General features: G+C 48.1%; 1 protein-coding gene across 2 annotated transcripts in view; it reads left to right on the forward strand.

Moving 5' to 3' along the window:
• Positions 1-18,348, forward strand: part of akt3a (v-akt murine thymoma viral oncogene homolog 3a) — a 50,053-nt gene that overhangs the window by 17,016 nt on the left and 14,689 nt on the right. Inside the window, exons 3-9 of one of the 2 annotated variants that reach the window (XM_076050856.1) lie at positions 4,545-4,662; positions 6,677-6,802; positions 10,404-10,515; positions 14,078-14,222; positions 14,661-14,792; positions 14,969-15,034; positions 16,152-16,220. In XM_076050856.1, the coding sequence (XP_075906971.1) occupies positions 4,545-4,662; positions 6,677-6,802; positions 10,404-10,515; positions 14,078-14,222; positions 14,661-14,792; positions 14,969-15,034; positions 16,152-16,220 (768 nt within the window). The remainder of the gene's footprint in view (positions 1-4,544; positions 4,663-6,676; positions 6,803-10,403; positions 10,516-14,077; positions 14,223-14,660; positions 14,793-14,968; positions 15,035-16,151; positions 16,221-18,348) is intronic. The other variant, XM_076050857.1, reaches the window with a different exon arrangement.

Below are 18,348 nucleotides of genomic sequence, written 5' to 3' on the forward strand. Positions count from 1 at the left end.
AAGTGAATTAAACTTCCCCTGCTTGCTGTTGTGTGTGTGCGTCGGTGTGTGTGTGCGCGCGCGCGTGTCGAGGACGGCTGTCTGTCTGGCACAGGTGGTGTTAAGCAGCAGCCCTCCAGCTAAGATGCTAATATGCTAACTCTGCAGTACTTGTAGGTGCTTCAGGAAGTAACAGAACGACACGCATAAAGACACGCGCGCACGCGCGCACACACGCACACACACACACACACACACACACACACACACACACACACACACACACAGGGCTGATGTGTTAACCAGTCACAGCTTCACAGCGGTTGGTTATCATGCTCCAATGAGCCACCCCCATCTACTGGACTGTGGTGGTACTGCAGCAGAGGAAATTGGTCGGGGGGAGAAGATTATGATTATGCAACATTGAAGTCAATATCAGGAAAGATTGAGAATAGACCTGCACAAGGACCTTAGCTGCTGCTGCTGCTGCTGCTGCTGCTTAATGTTTTTGCAGTTTTTAAACGTGTGTGTGTGTGTGTATGTGTGCGTGCGTGCGTGTGTGTACCAGCTGGGGCAGCAGAGGGGCCACCAGGTCGCCCTGTGGTCGTGTGCGCACGCAGCAGCGTGCCCTCTCCACCGCACAGTCTACCAGGAAAATCTGGCTGTGTGCAGCTGGCTGGATGAGCTCTCTGAGTGGGACCCCCCCGGCCCCCAGGGACGGCCTCACTCCCCTGGGTTCCCATCCCTCAATCTGGCCTCCCTAACACCCCCCTCCCCACCACCATCGCTGCCCCACCTCGGCAGCCTCGCTGAATCCATCCCTCACCCTCACCCGTAGCAGCAGCAGCAGCAGCAGCAGCAGCAGTGGTTTCGCATCAGGCCGAGGCGGTGCAGCGGCGGCTGTTTGTGCGTAAAAGGCGCTCCCACTGTTCACACACCGCAACACACACCAGTCCAGTCCCCCCGATGAGGTAATGAGACTAATTCACCGTAAGTGGATTGGCTTTGACGAGGGCTGGATTGGCTTTAAGATGTCTGAGCACACCGGACTTAGAACTGCTGGTCGGGGTCACACACACACACACACACACACACACACTCACACACTCACACACGCAGTCGCAGCCACGTCCATGCACACACACACACACAGAAAGAGACTTACACATACTCCGAAATAGACTATGCAGATTGTGCTCTCTGTGTGTCTCATGCGTTACGCAGCTCTGAACCTCTGCAGGAGTCGTGCACGTCACTGCAGCGTCCTGCCTGGCGGAGCTCTGGGACAGAATCGGAGACAGATGTCCTCCTCAAGCGTCTCAGCCCTTCAGCCACCCACCCACCCCCTTTCCCACTTTCTTAAGCCACAGTAGTGTTGTAGTACTCCAGACTGGTCTTGGTCTCCAGACCACTTTTGAACGGTCTCCGTCTCGCCTTGGACTCAGAGGCATTTTTACTCTGTCTTGTCTCGGCCTTGGACTGGATGGACCTGGTCGAGACTCAAGTTCCAAGTGAATTTATTTTTTAATTTTATAAAGCAAAGTTGTTGTTGTTGGTGTTTTTTTTTAAATGGTTGAAAATAGTTGGCAAAGCAGCAAAATGCTAAAGAAAGGGGGGTAGAAATTAAGTTTTTATTTTACGATTATTTTTTTAAGCGGGCCTGAAAAATGTGTTTGCATGGTTTTTTTTTAAGAGTCTCCGCTGTCGTTCATCCAGTTTCTCTCTCTCTTTCTCTGTCTCTCTCGCCCGCCCGCCCGCCCGCCCGCCTGCCCGCCCGCCTGCCTGCCCGCCTGCCTGCCGGCGTGCTGCTGTTTATGTGCTGGAACGCAGAAGAACTTCCTCTCCCCTGCATCTCTCCGTCCCTCCCTCCCTCACTCTCCCCTCCTCTCCTCTCCCCCACCTCCACCCACATCCAACCGCCGCCCCTCCCGCTCCCAGAGTGCCAGTCACACAGCCCCGTCTCGGCGCCATCTGCATATCGGCTCCATCCTCGGCCAGAGCGTTAAATTAAATCCCTGTTTTGGGTTGATTAACAAATGGCTGGTGAGCTCACATAGTTATAGAGTTATTTATTTAATTGTCATCCAGGTTTTTTTTTTTTTTCTCCCTCTGTTTTTCATCTGCTCGGGGGTTCTGGGCTGATACGTGACAGTCGGGTGAAGCGGGAGAAGCAGAGGTGCGGCGCCGCCCTGGAGGAGCGAGGCGGAGAAGCGACCCAAGTTTTTTTTTTTTTTTTTTCCGTCGCACTGCTGGCCCACGTTCAGCTCCGCCATTTGTACCTGTCTCCCGTTTTTTTTTTTTTTTTTTTTTCCTTTTGCTCCGTCTCATTGTCTCCACACTCCCCCCTGAAATGGATGCTTAATCAGTGCACTAATTGAGTGACAGGCTAGTCAGTGAATTGTTGTAATTGTCCAATCAGGGAGCTTGGAACAGACACAGTCACAGCTGATATGCCGGCGCCTCTTACTTCTAAATCCGCAAGCTGGAAGTGCGAGAGCGTGCCAAGCAGATTTATTTCCGCTCAGAATTCCAAACTAACTTCAGAAGTCTGGTGCAGTTCCGAGCTCTGGGTTCAGCGGCGGAGCTGCAAGGAACTCAGTCTGTCGTCGTTGGTCGAGGGAAAAGGTGCTGCCTTTTCAGATTTGTTACAAACATCCCAGGAGGATCTAGCACATTTCTCTATCAACTGTGTTTAGTTTTTTTCAAAATTTTCTTCTTTTATTTTTCCTTCTTCAGACACTCGAGCACCCAATCCAAAAGTTTCCAGTTTACAAAAGTGAACATGCACCTGCATCCAGGTGATCAAATCCAGACTCTTTTAAAGGCCCCCCACAAGTTTTAAATCTTAAGTTTTGGGCGAGACAATTTGTGCGGCTGCGACCATGGATAGCCCGTCCTTCTAACGAGGAACTTGAGACTCCTGGTGTCTCACGCACCGTTATAATGCCGCGGTTTTTACTAATTAGCCTTAAGGGAGGCGGAAAAAGTTGCGGCGGAGAGGGAAGGGAAAAAAAAAAAAACGGAAAGAAAACTAAGCGAAAGTGAAGCGAGGAGTGTGAGAGAGATGGTGTGGGAAGGAGGACCGGCTGTTCTGTTTTCTGCAGCGGTCCAAAGCGGAGACATGTGGCTCCCCAGACAAGCTGCCCAGAGTGGGGGGTGGGGGGAGTCGGAGTGGGGGGTGGGCTCGCTGGACTCATCACAGGCCGGGGCCAAGACGGGAGAGCTTGACAGAACACCAGCGGATCATTGGGAGGAATTGGAATGGTCAAAACTGAATTGTGCGGGTTTGGTGTGTGTGTGTGTGTGTGTGTGTGTGTGTGTGTGTGTGTGTGTGTGTGTGTGTGTGTGTGTGTGTGTGTGTGTTTGGAACGACACGTGTGGACAACTGTCCTCCCTCTCCGTCTGTGCCACCCCTGGCTGCCCCCGCCGACGCCCCCCAGTGGACACACGCACACACGTACTCATATGCGCACACACACACACACACATACACACAGAGAGTGAGAGAGAGGGAGAGTCTACGCCTGGCCAGAAGGAATGCTTAAACGTTTTCAGTTGTGCTGGACAGCTGAGTGATGGAGTGGCCAGCCACGGGCTTCCATTGGTTGGACACCTCGTCTAGAAAATGACTCAGAGAAATGACTGGACTTGGACCAGCCAGTCCATCATCGCTGCCAGTTTCTAATAGTTTCACCAATTTAACTTTCTGTTTGTCCTCACCCGTTTCCTTCCTCCAGTCAGCGCATCCTTTCCCTCTTTTCGCCCTTTGAAATCGCACATCAGACTTTGACTTTCTGGTCATGTATGTCATGTATGGACTTCTCATACAATGTACTTCTCATACAATGGTTTTTTCTCTCATTTTCGTGACTATTTACTTTGTAGATTGTCACTCAAGGCATTACAACTAGGAATGAACACATATGGAATATGTATTAAACAAAAAAAAGTGTGAAATAACTCAAACAAGGTTTATATTTGAGATGATCTAGAATAGCCACCCTTCAAATAAAATATATACAACATAACATATTTAGGTATTTAACATTTTTTTCTTTTGCCACGTTCATCCACATACCATTTGATGCCTTCAGTATGAATCTACAGTGTAGAAAGTAGTGAAGATAAAGAAGAAACAGGTGTGTCCACACTTTTGACTGGTAGTGTACATGTATGTATATATTTTGATACCAGCTTTTTGAGATTTACGTGCAAACAAGATGTAATCAAATTCATCAGCACTTGGGATTCAATCTGGGTTTCCCAGTCCCGGGGACGGAGAAGCGACTGATTTCCTCAAATAGTCTGGTATGTATTTATAAAATGCTCAATAATCAGATAGTTCAGGGACAATTACAAGAGTCCTTGGTTTGTTTTATAATCAGCCAAGCAAACTAGTTTTGTATCCGGTGTGGTTTTGTTGGTGAGACAAGATTCCTACAACAATACCCTCCAACCATTCTTGTTGTTTTTTGTTTTGTTTTTTTTCACGTGCACGCTCGCTTTATTAATTTTTCCCCGTATGTTCTCCTCCTCCTCCTCCTCCTCCCAACCCTCTCATTCAGCCCCCTCTCCCAGTAGCATGCAAATCAAAAGAAGATGCTTTGTTGCTGACAATAGGCGAAGGAAATAGACAAGGAGGGTGGAGTGGGTGGCGGAGACCGACCGGCAGAGGAGAGAGAGGTGTGATGTGCTAATCTTGGCACCCGACAGCATTTTGTTAGCTGTATCTATCTGTGTCTCTCTCACTCTCCCTTTGTGGTGGTTTGGATCGCACACACACACACACACACACACACACATGCACCTCTACAACCGGCACCAACCAGAGGTACCGGCAGGCCCTGCAGTCACATGGTCCCTTCAGCGGAGCAGGTGTTTTTCTGCGACGTGTTAACGAGCGTGGCCTGCTGTCATTTCCGCTTTGAATAGATATCTCACACACACACACACACACACACACACTGCCGGTTTCCCTCTCTCTCTGAGAGTTTACCGGAGGGAGGTGACCAAGAATCAAGTGCTGCGCCGGGCTAATGGGTCACTGTGTGCTCCTGTCATTAACCTTTATCCATGTGCATATCTTCACTCACTGTGTGTGTGTGTGTGTGTGTGTGTGTGTGTGTGTGTGTGTGTGTGTGTGTGTGAGAAAGCAAACGTGTGTCTATTTCTGAGTGTCTGGGAACAGCTTGTCAATTAAGAGTTTGTGAGATGTTTTTTGTTGTTGTTGTTTTGTTTCTTTAATTATTATTAGTTATTATTAGTTGACAGAGTAAAGGAAACAGCTTGTGGTACCAGAAAGATAACATGTCAGTGTGTTTTTTTTTTTTACTTCTTCTTTTAATAGCTGCGTTTCCATTTACCCCTAGAATTGCGCGAAATCTATATATCGCAATTAAAACCCCTCCAATATGGCTAAAAGGTTTTGACGCTCTCATGAGGCGGTTTTTCAGACGTATCCATACAGAGGTATATCGCAAAAGTGTCATGGAAACACTTTTTTTTTCATTATTAACGTGTCGCTGGACGTGACATACGAGGTCACGCGACCAGTTTGCTTCAAGTGAAAATGGAGGAGGAGACGGTGAAATTTCCGAGAAATTCAGCCTCACGCTCTCGTCCGTCAGCCGGCGTGTAGTGAGCGTGAGCCGCCGCCGCGCTGCGGTGTCATGTAATCCTGCAGCGGCTCCTGTGATGGAGCTGCGGCTCCTGCCACCAGAGTGGCAGCCAGTGGGGTAATACTCTGCCACCAGCTGCTCAGCAGATGTTGTTGTTTGTTGTCGCCGTCTAAGAAGGGCTACTCCCGCCGTGTAATCTCATCTCGGCTCATCTCGTCATCCCGCTTCTCTTGGTTGCCCTTTTTGCTGCCGACCCGTGTTGGGATGTGTGTAATCACTAAAGTACCTAGATATCCTCTGTGTGTGTGTGTGTGTGTGTGTGTGTGTGTGTGTGTGTGTGTGTGTGTGTGTGTGTGTGTGTGTGTGTGTGTGTGTGTGTGAGAGAGATGGTTTGGTTTGGTTTAATACTTGTGTTTTCGTGTGTGTGTGTGTGTGTGTGTGTGTGTGTGTGTGTGTGTGTGTGTGCGTGCGTGCGTGCGCGCGCGCGCGCGCGAGTGAGTGGCCTGAGGGTCGTCACCTCGACACCTGCCCATGTATCCGCCAGATGATATTTCTGGCAGGGACATTTTGCTTGTTGGTTGGTAAACATGTTTTTGTGGTATTTTAGTTTTTTCCCCCGTGATAATCCGACGTGGAATCTGGCGAGCTCTGTGGGAGTCATAGAGACTCTGTCTGTGTGTGTGTGTGTGTGTGTGTGTGTGTGTGTGTGTGTGTGTGTGTGTGTGTGTGTGTGTGTGTGTAGACAGGCTCCTCCTATCTACCGAGGGACTGAAAATCACTATGTAAAATTTTTTACTAATTAATTCCTCAGGCTTCATATCAGAGGTTAACGACTGTATATTTCAGCACTAATCTAATTCCAGCAGCCAGTGGATCTGTTAACACCACGATTAATTCATTTATTTTTAATTAAGAGTGGTATTATTTTATTATTTGTGGTATTGAACATTTTCAAATGAATCATTCCGGATCATTCAACATGCAGCTCAACGAGGATAACAACTCACCAAACTGTCAGTAGTTGCGTTCCTCTTACTCTTATTTATCTATTTATTCCCCCTTTTCCCGTCTCGTTCCAGGTGAATACATAAAGAACTGGCGACCGCGCTACTTCCTGTTGAAGACGGACGGCTCTTTCATCGGCTACAAAGAGAAACCTCTGGACGCCGACCTGCCCTACCCTCTAAATAACTTCTCCGTAGCAAGTGAGTCCGCCCACATGGTGTTCACCCGTCCGTTAGACATCCAGCGCTCATCTGTCTGCATAGCAGAGGTTAGAAAGTGCTCCAGATGCTGCTATTGAAACGCTACAGCGTGCAAAGTCTGATTCGGAAAAACAAAGAAATGACTTGTTCATCCCTTTTAAAGTAGAGACTCTTAACGTAACCAAAATGCTCTCATGATAATTTGGTGGATCAGTCTGAATCCACTTCGGCTTCATGGAGGCTCTGCTTCTGAAAACAGAGATACTTTTACATCCCAACACACGCACACATGCTTTTCGATGTTATTTCTATTGTTATGAAATGGGCACGTGTAAAAAAGGAGGCTAATAACACTGAAAGCGATTTCAGTACTTCAGTTCTTTTCTGTCTAAGATGAAGTCAGGACGGTGTCTCTTCAAGCGACCTTCGCTCTCAGGTGGCGCTGCTGGAATGTCACTGCGCGGACGTCACACACACACACACACACACACACACACACACACAGAGAGCCACGCTCTCTTTTCTTCTCGCATCGCAGCGCTTCAACGTCGTCAGCAGTTGCAGCGTTTTTGGGTTTTTCACCCAGGGTCTTAATTACCGATTTATCAGTACATCATCTGTCTACACCTGGTTAACAGGCACCACGCTGTCCTTGACATGTGCCATTAACCAGCTAATGAGTTAACAAGATTGGCTTCATTGTCTCATTACCACCAGCGTCACCTCCCTCTGTTTGTACAGTAAATCCAGGTGTTCCTGTTCTCCCTCGGGCCTTCAAATGATGGACGTGAACATCACACCGTCTCACTCTTCTTAAATAGAACTTGTATTCTACTATCTTGCCTGTACGGAAGAGGATTAGGGATACAAGAAGAAAAAAATGAAGATATCTTTTTTTTTTTTTTTCACGTCTCCAATCCGAGAATAAAGTTGAAATTTCGAGATTAAAGTTGGCGTAAAAAATATGGAATTTTGTGACTAAAATCAAAATTTTGCAATTAATGTCAATGTGAAGTTCCACAGAAGATAATGTGATTCATCATTAATCTCGAAATTTCAACTTTATTCGCAAAAATGTCGTCTTTCTTTAACGTCGACTTTATTCACGAAATTTCATCTTTTTTATGTCAACTTCTTTTCACCAAATTTTGACTTTAATCACAAAATTTCTTTTCAACTTAAAACTCAAAATGAAATGTTAAATAAAAATCTTGTTCCTGTAATATTCTTTTTCTCTCCTTGTGGCTCTAATCCTCTTTCGTATTCCTGATATATTTAGAGAACTTCAAACGGATTAAACCCTCCAAATCATGACAGATGTACCTTTTTCTGGAGGGATCCGTCCTCAAACACTTAACCTGTTCCTCCTCCAGGGTCACGTTGGCTCCGGCCTCTCATACCACCGTGTGGCCACCTTGTTTTAGTGCAGCAAAGCAAAGTTTGAGGAGAAAGCTGAAAATGTCAATCTAAACCTAGTTTTTTCACTTTCTTCAGAACTTGAATCATCCCTTCAACCATGTTGGTTAACGGTGTGGATTGTAGATGTGTGAGTTGTTTAAGTTTGGAGACAGACAAACTGAGTCCCCACGACTGTGGGAGTTGTGGCATATAAGGAACAAGTTGCGTTGCTTTCTTTACTTTACTTTACCGTGAGTCATTGCTTTTGTGTAAAATAGTGTCGGGTTCTCTGTTTGAATGACTTTAAAAGAGCCCCTTTGTGCATGGTGTGTTGATCTGTGTTGCTCACAGGAGGGGAGGAGAGGAGAAGCATGGGGGGGAAAGGTGCGATGTGCAGGGGAGAAAAAAAAATGGTGGAGCTGGAGCTGATGCCTCAGTCTAAACGATGAAGAATGACACCCCGACGGGCCGAGGAGGAGAGAGGAGGGTCCTGAGTCCCGAGAGGGAGGACAAGTACGGCGAATAAGCGATGGGAGTCGATGTTCGGCGGCAGCGGGACAGAAAATTGGAAGATTTGGCGGGAGGAGGAGGTGGGGGGGGGGGGAGAGGAAGGAGGTGGAGAACAGGGCGGAGATGGAAGGATGAATCAGTCGGGGAGATGAAGGGAAGCATGACGGTGCTGGAGGGGCGGGCCGGATGATCTACAGAGGAGAGGAGGACGTCCAGCAGGGGGAAGAGACAGAAAGGAGGAGGAGGAGAAGATGGGATGGCAGGAGAAGGGAGAGGAAGAGGTGGTGGAGGAGGAAGAGGTGGAGGCAGAGAAGAGGGTGGAGGTGGAGGAGGAGGAGGAAGGGGAAGAGGAGGAGGTTACAGGCGGAGGAGTAGAAAGAGGAGGAGGAGGAGGAAAGGAAGGAGGAGGAGGAAAAGAAGGAGGGGGAGGAGGAGGAGGTGGAGGAGGAGGAGTTTGCTGGGGAGGACAAGCCAGGCCATACATCCGGCCCCGGCTGCTTGGCACAGCGCTGGCACTGGCACATCTGTTGCCCAAAGCTGGGAGGCCAGGTGGCGTGTGTGTGTGTGTGCCCGTGTGTGCGTGTGTGTGTGTGTGCTTACGTGCGTGCATGCGTGTGTGTTTGTTTACGTGCGTGCGAACAACAGAAGTGGTCAGATGGAACGGAGATGGTACAGCCTCATTCCCTGCAGAGAGACTCATACGTACAAGCCTGTCGGGCGCGCACACACACACACACACACACACACACACACACACACACACACACACACACCGATGCGTGCACAACCTCACACACACTAAACTGCCTCACATATTTCAGAAGAGCCTGCTGGAGCAAACAAGTCGGTTCCAGCTGAACTTCGGTATCACTTATCTGCGCGTGCGTGTGTGTGTGTGTGCGTGCGTGTGTGTGTGTGTGAGAGTGTGTGTGTGTTTTGGCATCTTCCCGCACTATGACCTTGTTTTGTTGCCACACAGCAGGCCACACGTCCACAGCACAATACATTGATGCCGGCGGTGGCGTCGTCATTATTAACCTTCCTGACTATATTTAGGGCCGAGCCGCACGCTGCGCTGCGGGGGAGGGGTAGGGGTGTCTTAGGAGGGGAGTAGGGAGGAGGAGGAGCGGGGGTGGGGGGGTGTCTAAAACAAAGAAGAAGTGGAAGAAGATATGACAGTGCCAGTGCCAGAACCAGTAGAGTACTTGCAGTACTCAACGATATCAATCAGCGAGTACTTCATATTTTTCAATCAGCTGTTCTGACATTTGAACAACATTCCTCAGCAGGTTTGTCCAGAACAGGTTTCAGTACAAACACAGATTCAACAAAATAGTCAAGTATACACACACGAGCAGTCAAAAGTTTGGACACACCCTATGAATGTCATGCCTTTTCTTTCATTGACATTGCAGTTGCTCACCCAGATTCAATTTTCTGTCCTGGTCTTTGATGAAACAGCCTCGTGTGAACAGCCTGCTTCTGTTTACAGCCTGATGCTCAAACCTTTGTTTCGGCTTCCTGTTCAAACCGCCGCTCTGTTGGACCCTCCACACGTTTAGATGGAAAAACTGTAGCTGAGGTTTGGACGCCTGAACTCCTGACTGGCGTCGACCTCACTGAGCTGAGAAGGGCTTATGCGTCGCTGCGCTTGGCTCCGCCCCCCTCCTGAGTCTCTGCCCTGCCGTTTCAGAATGTCAGCTGATGAAGACCGAGCGGCCCAAGCCCAACACCTTCATCATCCGCTGCCTCCAGTGGACCACCGTCATCGAGAGGACCTTCCACGTGGACTCGCCTGACGAGAGGTCGGTTCCCCAAAGACCTGACAGTCAGCCAGCTAGCCAGCCAGCCAGTCAGCCAGTCAGTCAGTCAGCCAGCCAGTCAGTCAGCCAGCCAGCCAGCCAGTCAGCCAGCCAGCCAACCAGTCAGTCAGTCAGCCAGCCAGCCAACCAGTCAGTCAGTCAGTCAACACTTTATTTCTATTAATTTGACTTCAAGTGTAATAAAATTTTATTCTAGACCATTTTATTTTTAAGACATGATCATTTTCAGATCTATATGAATGCAAGTGTGATTACAAAAGAATAGCAACAAAATAAAATGACACTCTAAACGCAGCTCACCGAGTTGTGCTATTTTTTGAGCAGGCCTGCGGGCGACTCACGCAGTCCTTGAGGGGGCGCCACCTGGTGCCCGCGGGCACCGTGGTCTTGACCCCTGCTGTACATATACAGTATGTGCATATATAAATATAGAACCTGTTCACTCTGAAGTGGTTGAGCTGTACTGTTGAGTTGAACTAAAAGACGAAGCGACGCAGTTCCACCGAAAAAACTTTAGAAAGGCTGTGACATAAAACTGAGCATGAATCCAAAAAAAAAAAAAGAAGAAGCCACGTATCATGTAAATGTCATCATGTGTGAGGAAGTGTGCGCTGCAGAGATGTTGTTTTATCGTGTGTGTGTGTGTGTGTGTGTGTGTGTGTGTGTGTGTGTGTGTGTGTGTGTGTGTGTGTGTGTGTGTGTGTGTGTGTGTGAGAGTGTGTAAAATGGAGAGGGTGAGAGTGGAAAGGAGACCTTTCAAGTAGCGTTGGCATAAATTCTCCAGCTGCTCAGTTGCTTTCTGAGGAGCTGAGGTGTTTATCTCCAGGAAATGAACAGCTTTGCCCAGAAGACCACAGATGCTTCTGTGCATCCTTTGAGTTTGTGTGCGTTATGATGTGCGTGTGCGTGTGTGTGTGTGTGTGTGTGTATGTTTTTTTTTTTATTTTAGTCTTTTTTTGGTTGGTTTTAAGTGTGTGCGTGCACAACGTTGCAGCTGTCTGTCCAACTTTGTCTTTGGTGAGTTTTTTTTTTTTTTTAATAGTTTTGTATACATATATAATCAAATAGATGTCTTATTCCATTTAAAACTTTATTTCACCACCTTCTCAACAAACAAACAAAGCAAACAACCCCCAGTCTAAAAAAACAAAAACAAAAAAAAAACCTTGCATGCACAATGAATTAAAAGTTGGCAACTGGAGTCTCCAGATGTATTTATGTACCTGTAGCAGAATTTCTAGTGGGCTGGAGGGAAAAGTGTGTGTTTATGTGTGTGTGTGTGCGCTACTGTATTTTTTTTTTTTTGTACTGTACCAGTGCTGGCAGGACTCCAGCTCGCTGAGCCCCAGCAGTGAGCAGAGAAGGTGGCATGTGTTGGCACGGCGCCCGATGGTAGGCAGGCCCATTATCTCTCATTAGCAAAAAAAAAACCCTCATTATACAAAAAAACACTCTAACCAACAGAGAGAGAGCATTTATCTGCTGCCTGACCTTGAGAGAGTTCCCACTGCTTTTCATGTAGCTGTGCGCGCGCACACGCACACACACACACACACGCACACACACACACGCACACACACACACGTGCGCACACACACACACCTCGCAAATCGGCCCGCTCTATTGTCATAGACGGAGCGCAACTTGAGTTTGCCCTTGTTTTGGAGTGTGTAGGTTACGCTCAGAAGTCTCGACGGTAGAAAGGGGATTCAGATGTTGAACGCTCACACACGTGCACGCACACACTTCAGTGTTTAGGTTCAGATGGAGTGCGTGTTCCTCCAGATCCCTCAAGGAAACATATGGGCACGGTAACTCAAAACACCACAAAAAAAAAAAAAAACACAAAAAAGGCAGTTTTGGGAGTCAAACAGGTTCTATTACTGTGATCTCACACCAGCCAAGTGTGTATGCGGAGCGTACGTACTTGCAAAGCCACCCCTCCTCCACACACACACGCACACACACACACACCCGCTTGCTTCAATAAAGTCGCCAGGATTCCGCAATATTTGAAGATCATCGTGGCTTTTCACCTCAGTTTTTTCGGGGCTCGCGTGTGTTTGTGTCTGTCAACATGTCGCCCTGCGCACGGCGGCGGGATCAACGCTGTTTGAGTGAAGATGAGCGAGAATAAAGTTCAAACGCCGCCGTTTGGCTCCGTGCAGTTTTCCTTAAAGAGCAAAAATGTTTGGTTAGGTGTTATATATTATGTTAGGGATGCACCGATATCCGATACCAGTATGGGGTATCGGTATTGATATCATTGTTGAGTGCTCTACTCGTACTTGTAAAATGCGTGCTGATACCACGACACCGATACCAGTTGTGTATTGATGTCTGTGACAATTTTGTTACATTTGTGTACTGCAGTGAAACTTCTTCTGGAAAACCAAAAGAAAATCAAAGTAATCCTATAATGTGTAATGTAAGTACTCGGTATCGGTAATGCAAGAACTCATATTTTACTCGTTCTGTGAAAAAGTGGTATCAGTGCATCCCTGTTTATTGGATTTATATGGCACCCAAAGCACTTTACATTGAACCACCAAACATTCGCTCACATTTGTATGAGGGAATGTTAGTAATGCGCCTTGCCCAAGGACACAACAACAGACTGGGACGGAGCGGGATTTGAACCACCAACCTTTCGGTCATCGGACAATCCGCTCTACCTCCAGTCGCCCCTCATTACATGTATAAATATTCAATTCCTGATCTTTTTTCTCCTCATTTTCTCTCCTTTCTTCTTTCAACCCGACACAAAACAACCAGAGAAAAAAAAACGATTGTATTCATCATCGTTACGTCCAGTTACCGCGCCGCCACCCCTTGATGCATGGCCGGCCTTCTGTTACAGATGACGCGTCCCCCCCCCCCCCCCCCCCCTCTCCACAGATGTTGGACAACACGGCTAATGGGGAGTCAATGAGGAGGAACAATGTTAGCAAACAACAATGCTTGCCCCCCCCCACACCCGCCACCCACCTTCTGAACGCACGGCCTGTTTGGCATTTGCGCACGTACACCCATTCACGTGCACGTTCGCAGGCATTAGTTCTGCCTCATGATGGCCGCTCGTTGGCCCGCGCCTCTCGTCCGTGAGTTTCTCCTCCGCCGGGCAAATTGGCCTTTATGTTAATTAAACGTGCGCCTTCGAAAACAGAGCGAGCCGAGTCGGTGCGGCCGGTCAAGACAAGTCAAAACCAGGAAAAACGCAGCTACAGTCTCTCCACATATGTTTGAATTTTGACCTCTGTCTGCAAATTGTATGAGACCTCTACATTTAAAACACTTTTATAGGCCACAGATAAATTATTTTCAATGTTGCTGAAACTGGGTTTTTCCTTTTTGTTTCGCATCATATTATTTGTGCGACTTCTAAAGCACTGCAACACATAAATAACCACCACAGAGGCACCAGTCTGAAAAAAAAAGTGTTTCTCTTGACATGCTTCAGGCCTCACGCTCATGTCAGACTGTGGTGGGAGTTGACTTTGACGCTGCTGCTGTTTGTTTGTTTGTTTGTTTGTGTGTAACCCAGGGATGAGTGGACAGAGGCCATCCAGATGGTGGCTGACAAGCTGCAGAGGCAAGAGGAGGAAAGGATCCAGCGGAGCCCCACCTCCAACATCGACAACATGGTGGAGGAGGAGATGGACATCTCCACCACTCACCACAAGCGCAAGGTAGGGCAGGACGTCGCAGTGCGGCACACAAACGATTCACGCTGTTCATTGTCGTGTAATTGGTCATTTTCGTTTGACCGCTCGCAATTTTAAACACGCAGTGGCTCTCTACTCTGTCGCGGGCTCGGCTCAACGTGAAGTAGCCCTTTGAACAAACCGTGTAGATAATTTTTTCCACAGTCAAAGGACCTTAGAAAAATAAAAGCAATCACGCAAAACACTTCCTGTCAGTGTGTTTTCAGAAAGGCTGACATGTAAAGAAAATGACTCATGGGCCAGAAAACACAATGCTAGACGCAGCTGAAGCAGCCAATTCGGTGCTAATCACGGGTCGCACAGTCGCCGTTTTGCACGCACGGCGGCAGATGACACAGGAAAGGGAATGATCCCCGTACGAGGCCGAGTCGGATCAGCTCTCGGGTTCTCTTCCTCCTCCAGACGATGAGCGACTTCGACTACCTGAAGCTGCTGGGGAAGGGGACGTTCGGGAAGGTCATTCTGGTCCGGGAGAAGGCCAGCGGGAAGTACTACGCCATGAAAATCCTCAAGAAGGAAGTCATCATCGCCAAGGCAGGTTCCTCTTCACACACACACACACACATACACACACATACACACACACACACACACACACACACACACACACACACACAGCATCTGCTGCACCGAAGCGGTTTAACTGACACAAGTCCATATCACGTCTTGTCATAAAGTGTTATTAAGTTGTGTGCGTGTGTGTGTTGCAGGACGAAGTGGCTCACACGCTAACGGAGAGCCGAGTGCTGAAGAACACCAGACACCCCTTTCTCACGGTGAGCGGCCGGAAGAGCCTCAAAATTAATTAAAGAAAAAAAAAGTTTGATTGTGAAGGTGGACGTGCAAATGAAGCGACAGCTGTTGGAGCCGCTTGTCAACGTGTGCGCGCAGCATATTGATCCTATACATAACCAAGTCTCCTGAGGCTAATTACAGGCAAAAACATTCAATTGTTGTGTGTGAACAACTGCATCTGTTGGCTTTACACTCTGCTCTTTGATGTTCACACACACACACACGCTCGCGCACACACACAGATTAGCTGCAGTTCATTTTTCTATCACGCTGCCTGTAAGCGCAACACACGTACTGATGATGAGTGTTTGCTGCAATTAAAGGACCCGTCTGACTTCACCCCCGTCACACCTGCAGCCACAAAGAGGCTCCGACCAACTGTTCTTTTGTCTCGCTGCTGCTTCCTCCCCCCTCACAGAAAAGATGCTGCGCTTACACATCCACACACACACACACACTCCTAGTCACTTTGAATACGCAAAAAAAAATAGACTCTTGAACCTTTTGAAGATGTGGATGAACGCCGTGTTATTTGTAGTCAGCTCTTGATTCGTTTTACGTTGGCCGTATTTAAAAGTTTCGAGTCGGAATTGTGTAGAAAGAGAAAGTGTCAATGTCAGAATTTTTTTTTAAAATGAAGAAAATATTTAATAATATTAGGGTTGTTAGCAATTAATCGATTGTCGATTAAAAATCTAATCGATTAAATTAAATTAGTCGCAATTAATTGAATATTTATTTACAAGGGTAGTTGATATCATTATAACAGTGTAGTTGCAGGAAAGAGCAATTCACCTGTAGATACTGTGATACTGTCATAATATACCTAGAACAAGTTACTTTTAAACAACTTTTGAAAAAAAAATTGAAATGTGACCCATTCGAAGTCAACTTAAAGTCAGAGGATAAATGTTTAACATTATTTTAGGGTTAAATAATATGTTCCTTTCACATTTTTCATTGTGTAATTTAAGTTTTCATTAAAAATCGCTGCTTATCAATTAATCGTTATCGTAGGTCAATCAACGATTAAAAAAATGAATCAATAATTTGCATCCCTAAATAATCCACTGTTGTTGTTGTTGTTGTGTATTTCAGTCACTGAAGTATTCATTCCAGACGAAAGACCGCCTGTGTTTCGTCATGGAGTATGTAAACGGCGGGGAGGTAAGACAGGCACGCGCACACACACACGCACACACGCACACGCACACACGCACACACACACACTCGGATGATAATGATGGTGCGCGTCTTCCCCATATTTGTGGTGCGGGTGGAGCTGTTACACCACAGATCCCACAGTAACCGACAGCGTTCAAACGTCAGGCCAGTTTCCACGTTGCTGAGCGAGTCTCGCTCCCAATTCGTGCACGTTTCTCACAGGTTCTGCGCCGTCGAACGACGTGCAAATGTTGCGAGAAGTTAAGTGCCTGGGAAAAAGTTTGAGCGCCTGATTTGGTTCCTAACACAGTTAATTTAGCGACCAACTGGCCCCGTCGTCTTCCTCTTCCATTCCCCCCCCCAACCCCCCCCCACCCCCCTTTTTTTTTGCCTCGCTCTCGTCTATTTATGAACACACCTATGGGGCCGATAAAGCCGCGATGACAGTCGGAGACGAAATGAGTTTGGATTCCCTCACTCTGCCACTTCTCAGCTTTTTAATCGGCCCCGTTTTTCTGCAATCTTGATTCATTCCCTGAGTGTAACTATCACCTGCTCCCCTCCCAGTTAGTTAGACAGTTTAGCCGGTGCCAGGCCTGAGTGCACGCGCACACACTTACACACACACTCACACTTGTGCACGCGCGCACACACTCGCGCGGAAGCAAGAAAAAAAAAAAGCACCTGCAGATGCAGTCATACTTCGATGAACGCACGCAAAAGCTAATTTTTTCACTCGATGGACAAATTGTGACCAAACGTGCAGCACAAACACCCTCGGAAACACACACATACACACACACACACACACACACAAAACCCATTACAAACCTGCCACAGTCACAGCTGCCAGTACACTGATGAAGGCCCACCTGTCGTGTAACCGCATCCCGCCACACCGCAACCCCACACACACACACACACACACACACACACACACACACACACACACACACACACACACACTATTTGAGCAAGGTGGCACTCCAGCGGCCATATGCAAACCTCCCTGAACAATTAATGTGGAGATGTGCGGCCCTTGGCCTCGCCAGTCGATGCCGCCAGTCGCCGCAGCAGCGGCAGCAGCAGTCTGCTGTCGGGTCTGCTGCCACACGCGCTCCACACTGAGTACGTTCACGTGACGCTTGAAAATAGAAATGAATTATTTTCGATCTACATCTGGACAACTGAAGTGCATGTGAACGTGTTACTCCGACTCAAGTCGGAGCTCTCGTACTCCGACCGTCGCACCGCGTCCCGGTCAAACCCGGAGACTCCAAGATGGCGGCCCACTCATCATAATGAAGTTGCTCACCCAGCGCAAACGCAGAAAAAGTTTTTGACTTGCGCATTAATTCGCACATGGAGCATGCACAGTAGTGTCACATCCCGTCATGCCTCTGTAACTCACATGATTTATTTGGCTCAGAATGAGCTGAGACACAGCAGCACGTATGACATCATGACGTCACGCTGGGAATAAACTCTTTTCTGGTGATTTTCTGGCCTTTATCAACGACTAAAAGACCGTAACTGAAAAATCTACAATAGAAAGATTTGCTGTCATACATTCATGCTTTCAGTTGTTTATTGAAGGGAGCCTTATTAAACCGCCAAAACGACTCATACTGCCCCCTGGTGTCGGGGAGGAGGAAACATTCCCCTCAGAAATTCGACTTTCTCAGTTGCGCGGAAACCTGGGACGAGGGCAGAAGTCCGATTGGTTCCGATTTTTGAGCGTAGTTCGATTAAGCAGGGATGAGTTGCGCACATTCTCCGGCGTGAAAAAGCGTCTGCGAGCCAAGAGCGGAGAAGGTCCGGGGGGCCTCGAGAGGAGAGCCAATGAAGATGGAGCCTCTGAGGGGTAGTTGCGGGGTGGGGGGGGGGGGGGGGGGGGGCAGCGAGGCCACTAATGAGAGACGCTGTTGGGTGCAGGGTGAGCGCCGGGGGAGCGGTGGGAGTGCCTGGTTGGCAGGCGAGGCAGCGGTGGTCGGAGCCGTCCGTCTTTAACCAGGCTGGTGTATTGATTAAACCCTTGATTTGGCCCCAGCGCCGTGCCAGGCCCAGCCCGGGGAGGGTGGGTGGGTGGGTGGGGGAGGGGTGGGGGGCCGCTAGATGAGGCGCCAGCTGC

This window comes from Nelusetta ayraudi, unplaced genomic scaffold (genome assembly GCF_046127955.1).
Source record: "Nelusetta ayraudi isolate G7.1 ecotype Tasmania unplaced genomic scaffold, CSIRO-AGI_Nayr_v1 ptg000130l, whole genome shotgun sequence".
Lineage (NCBI taxonomy): Eukaryota > Metazoa > Chordata > Actinopteri > Tetraodontiformes > Monacanthidae > Nelusetta > Nelusetta ayraudi.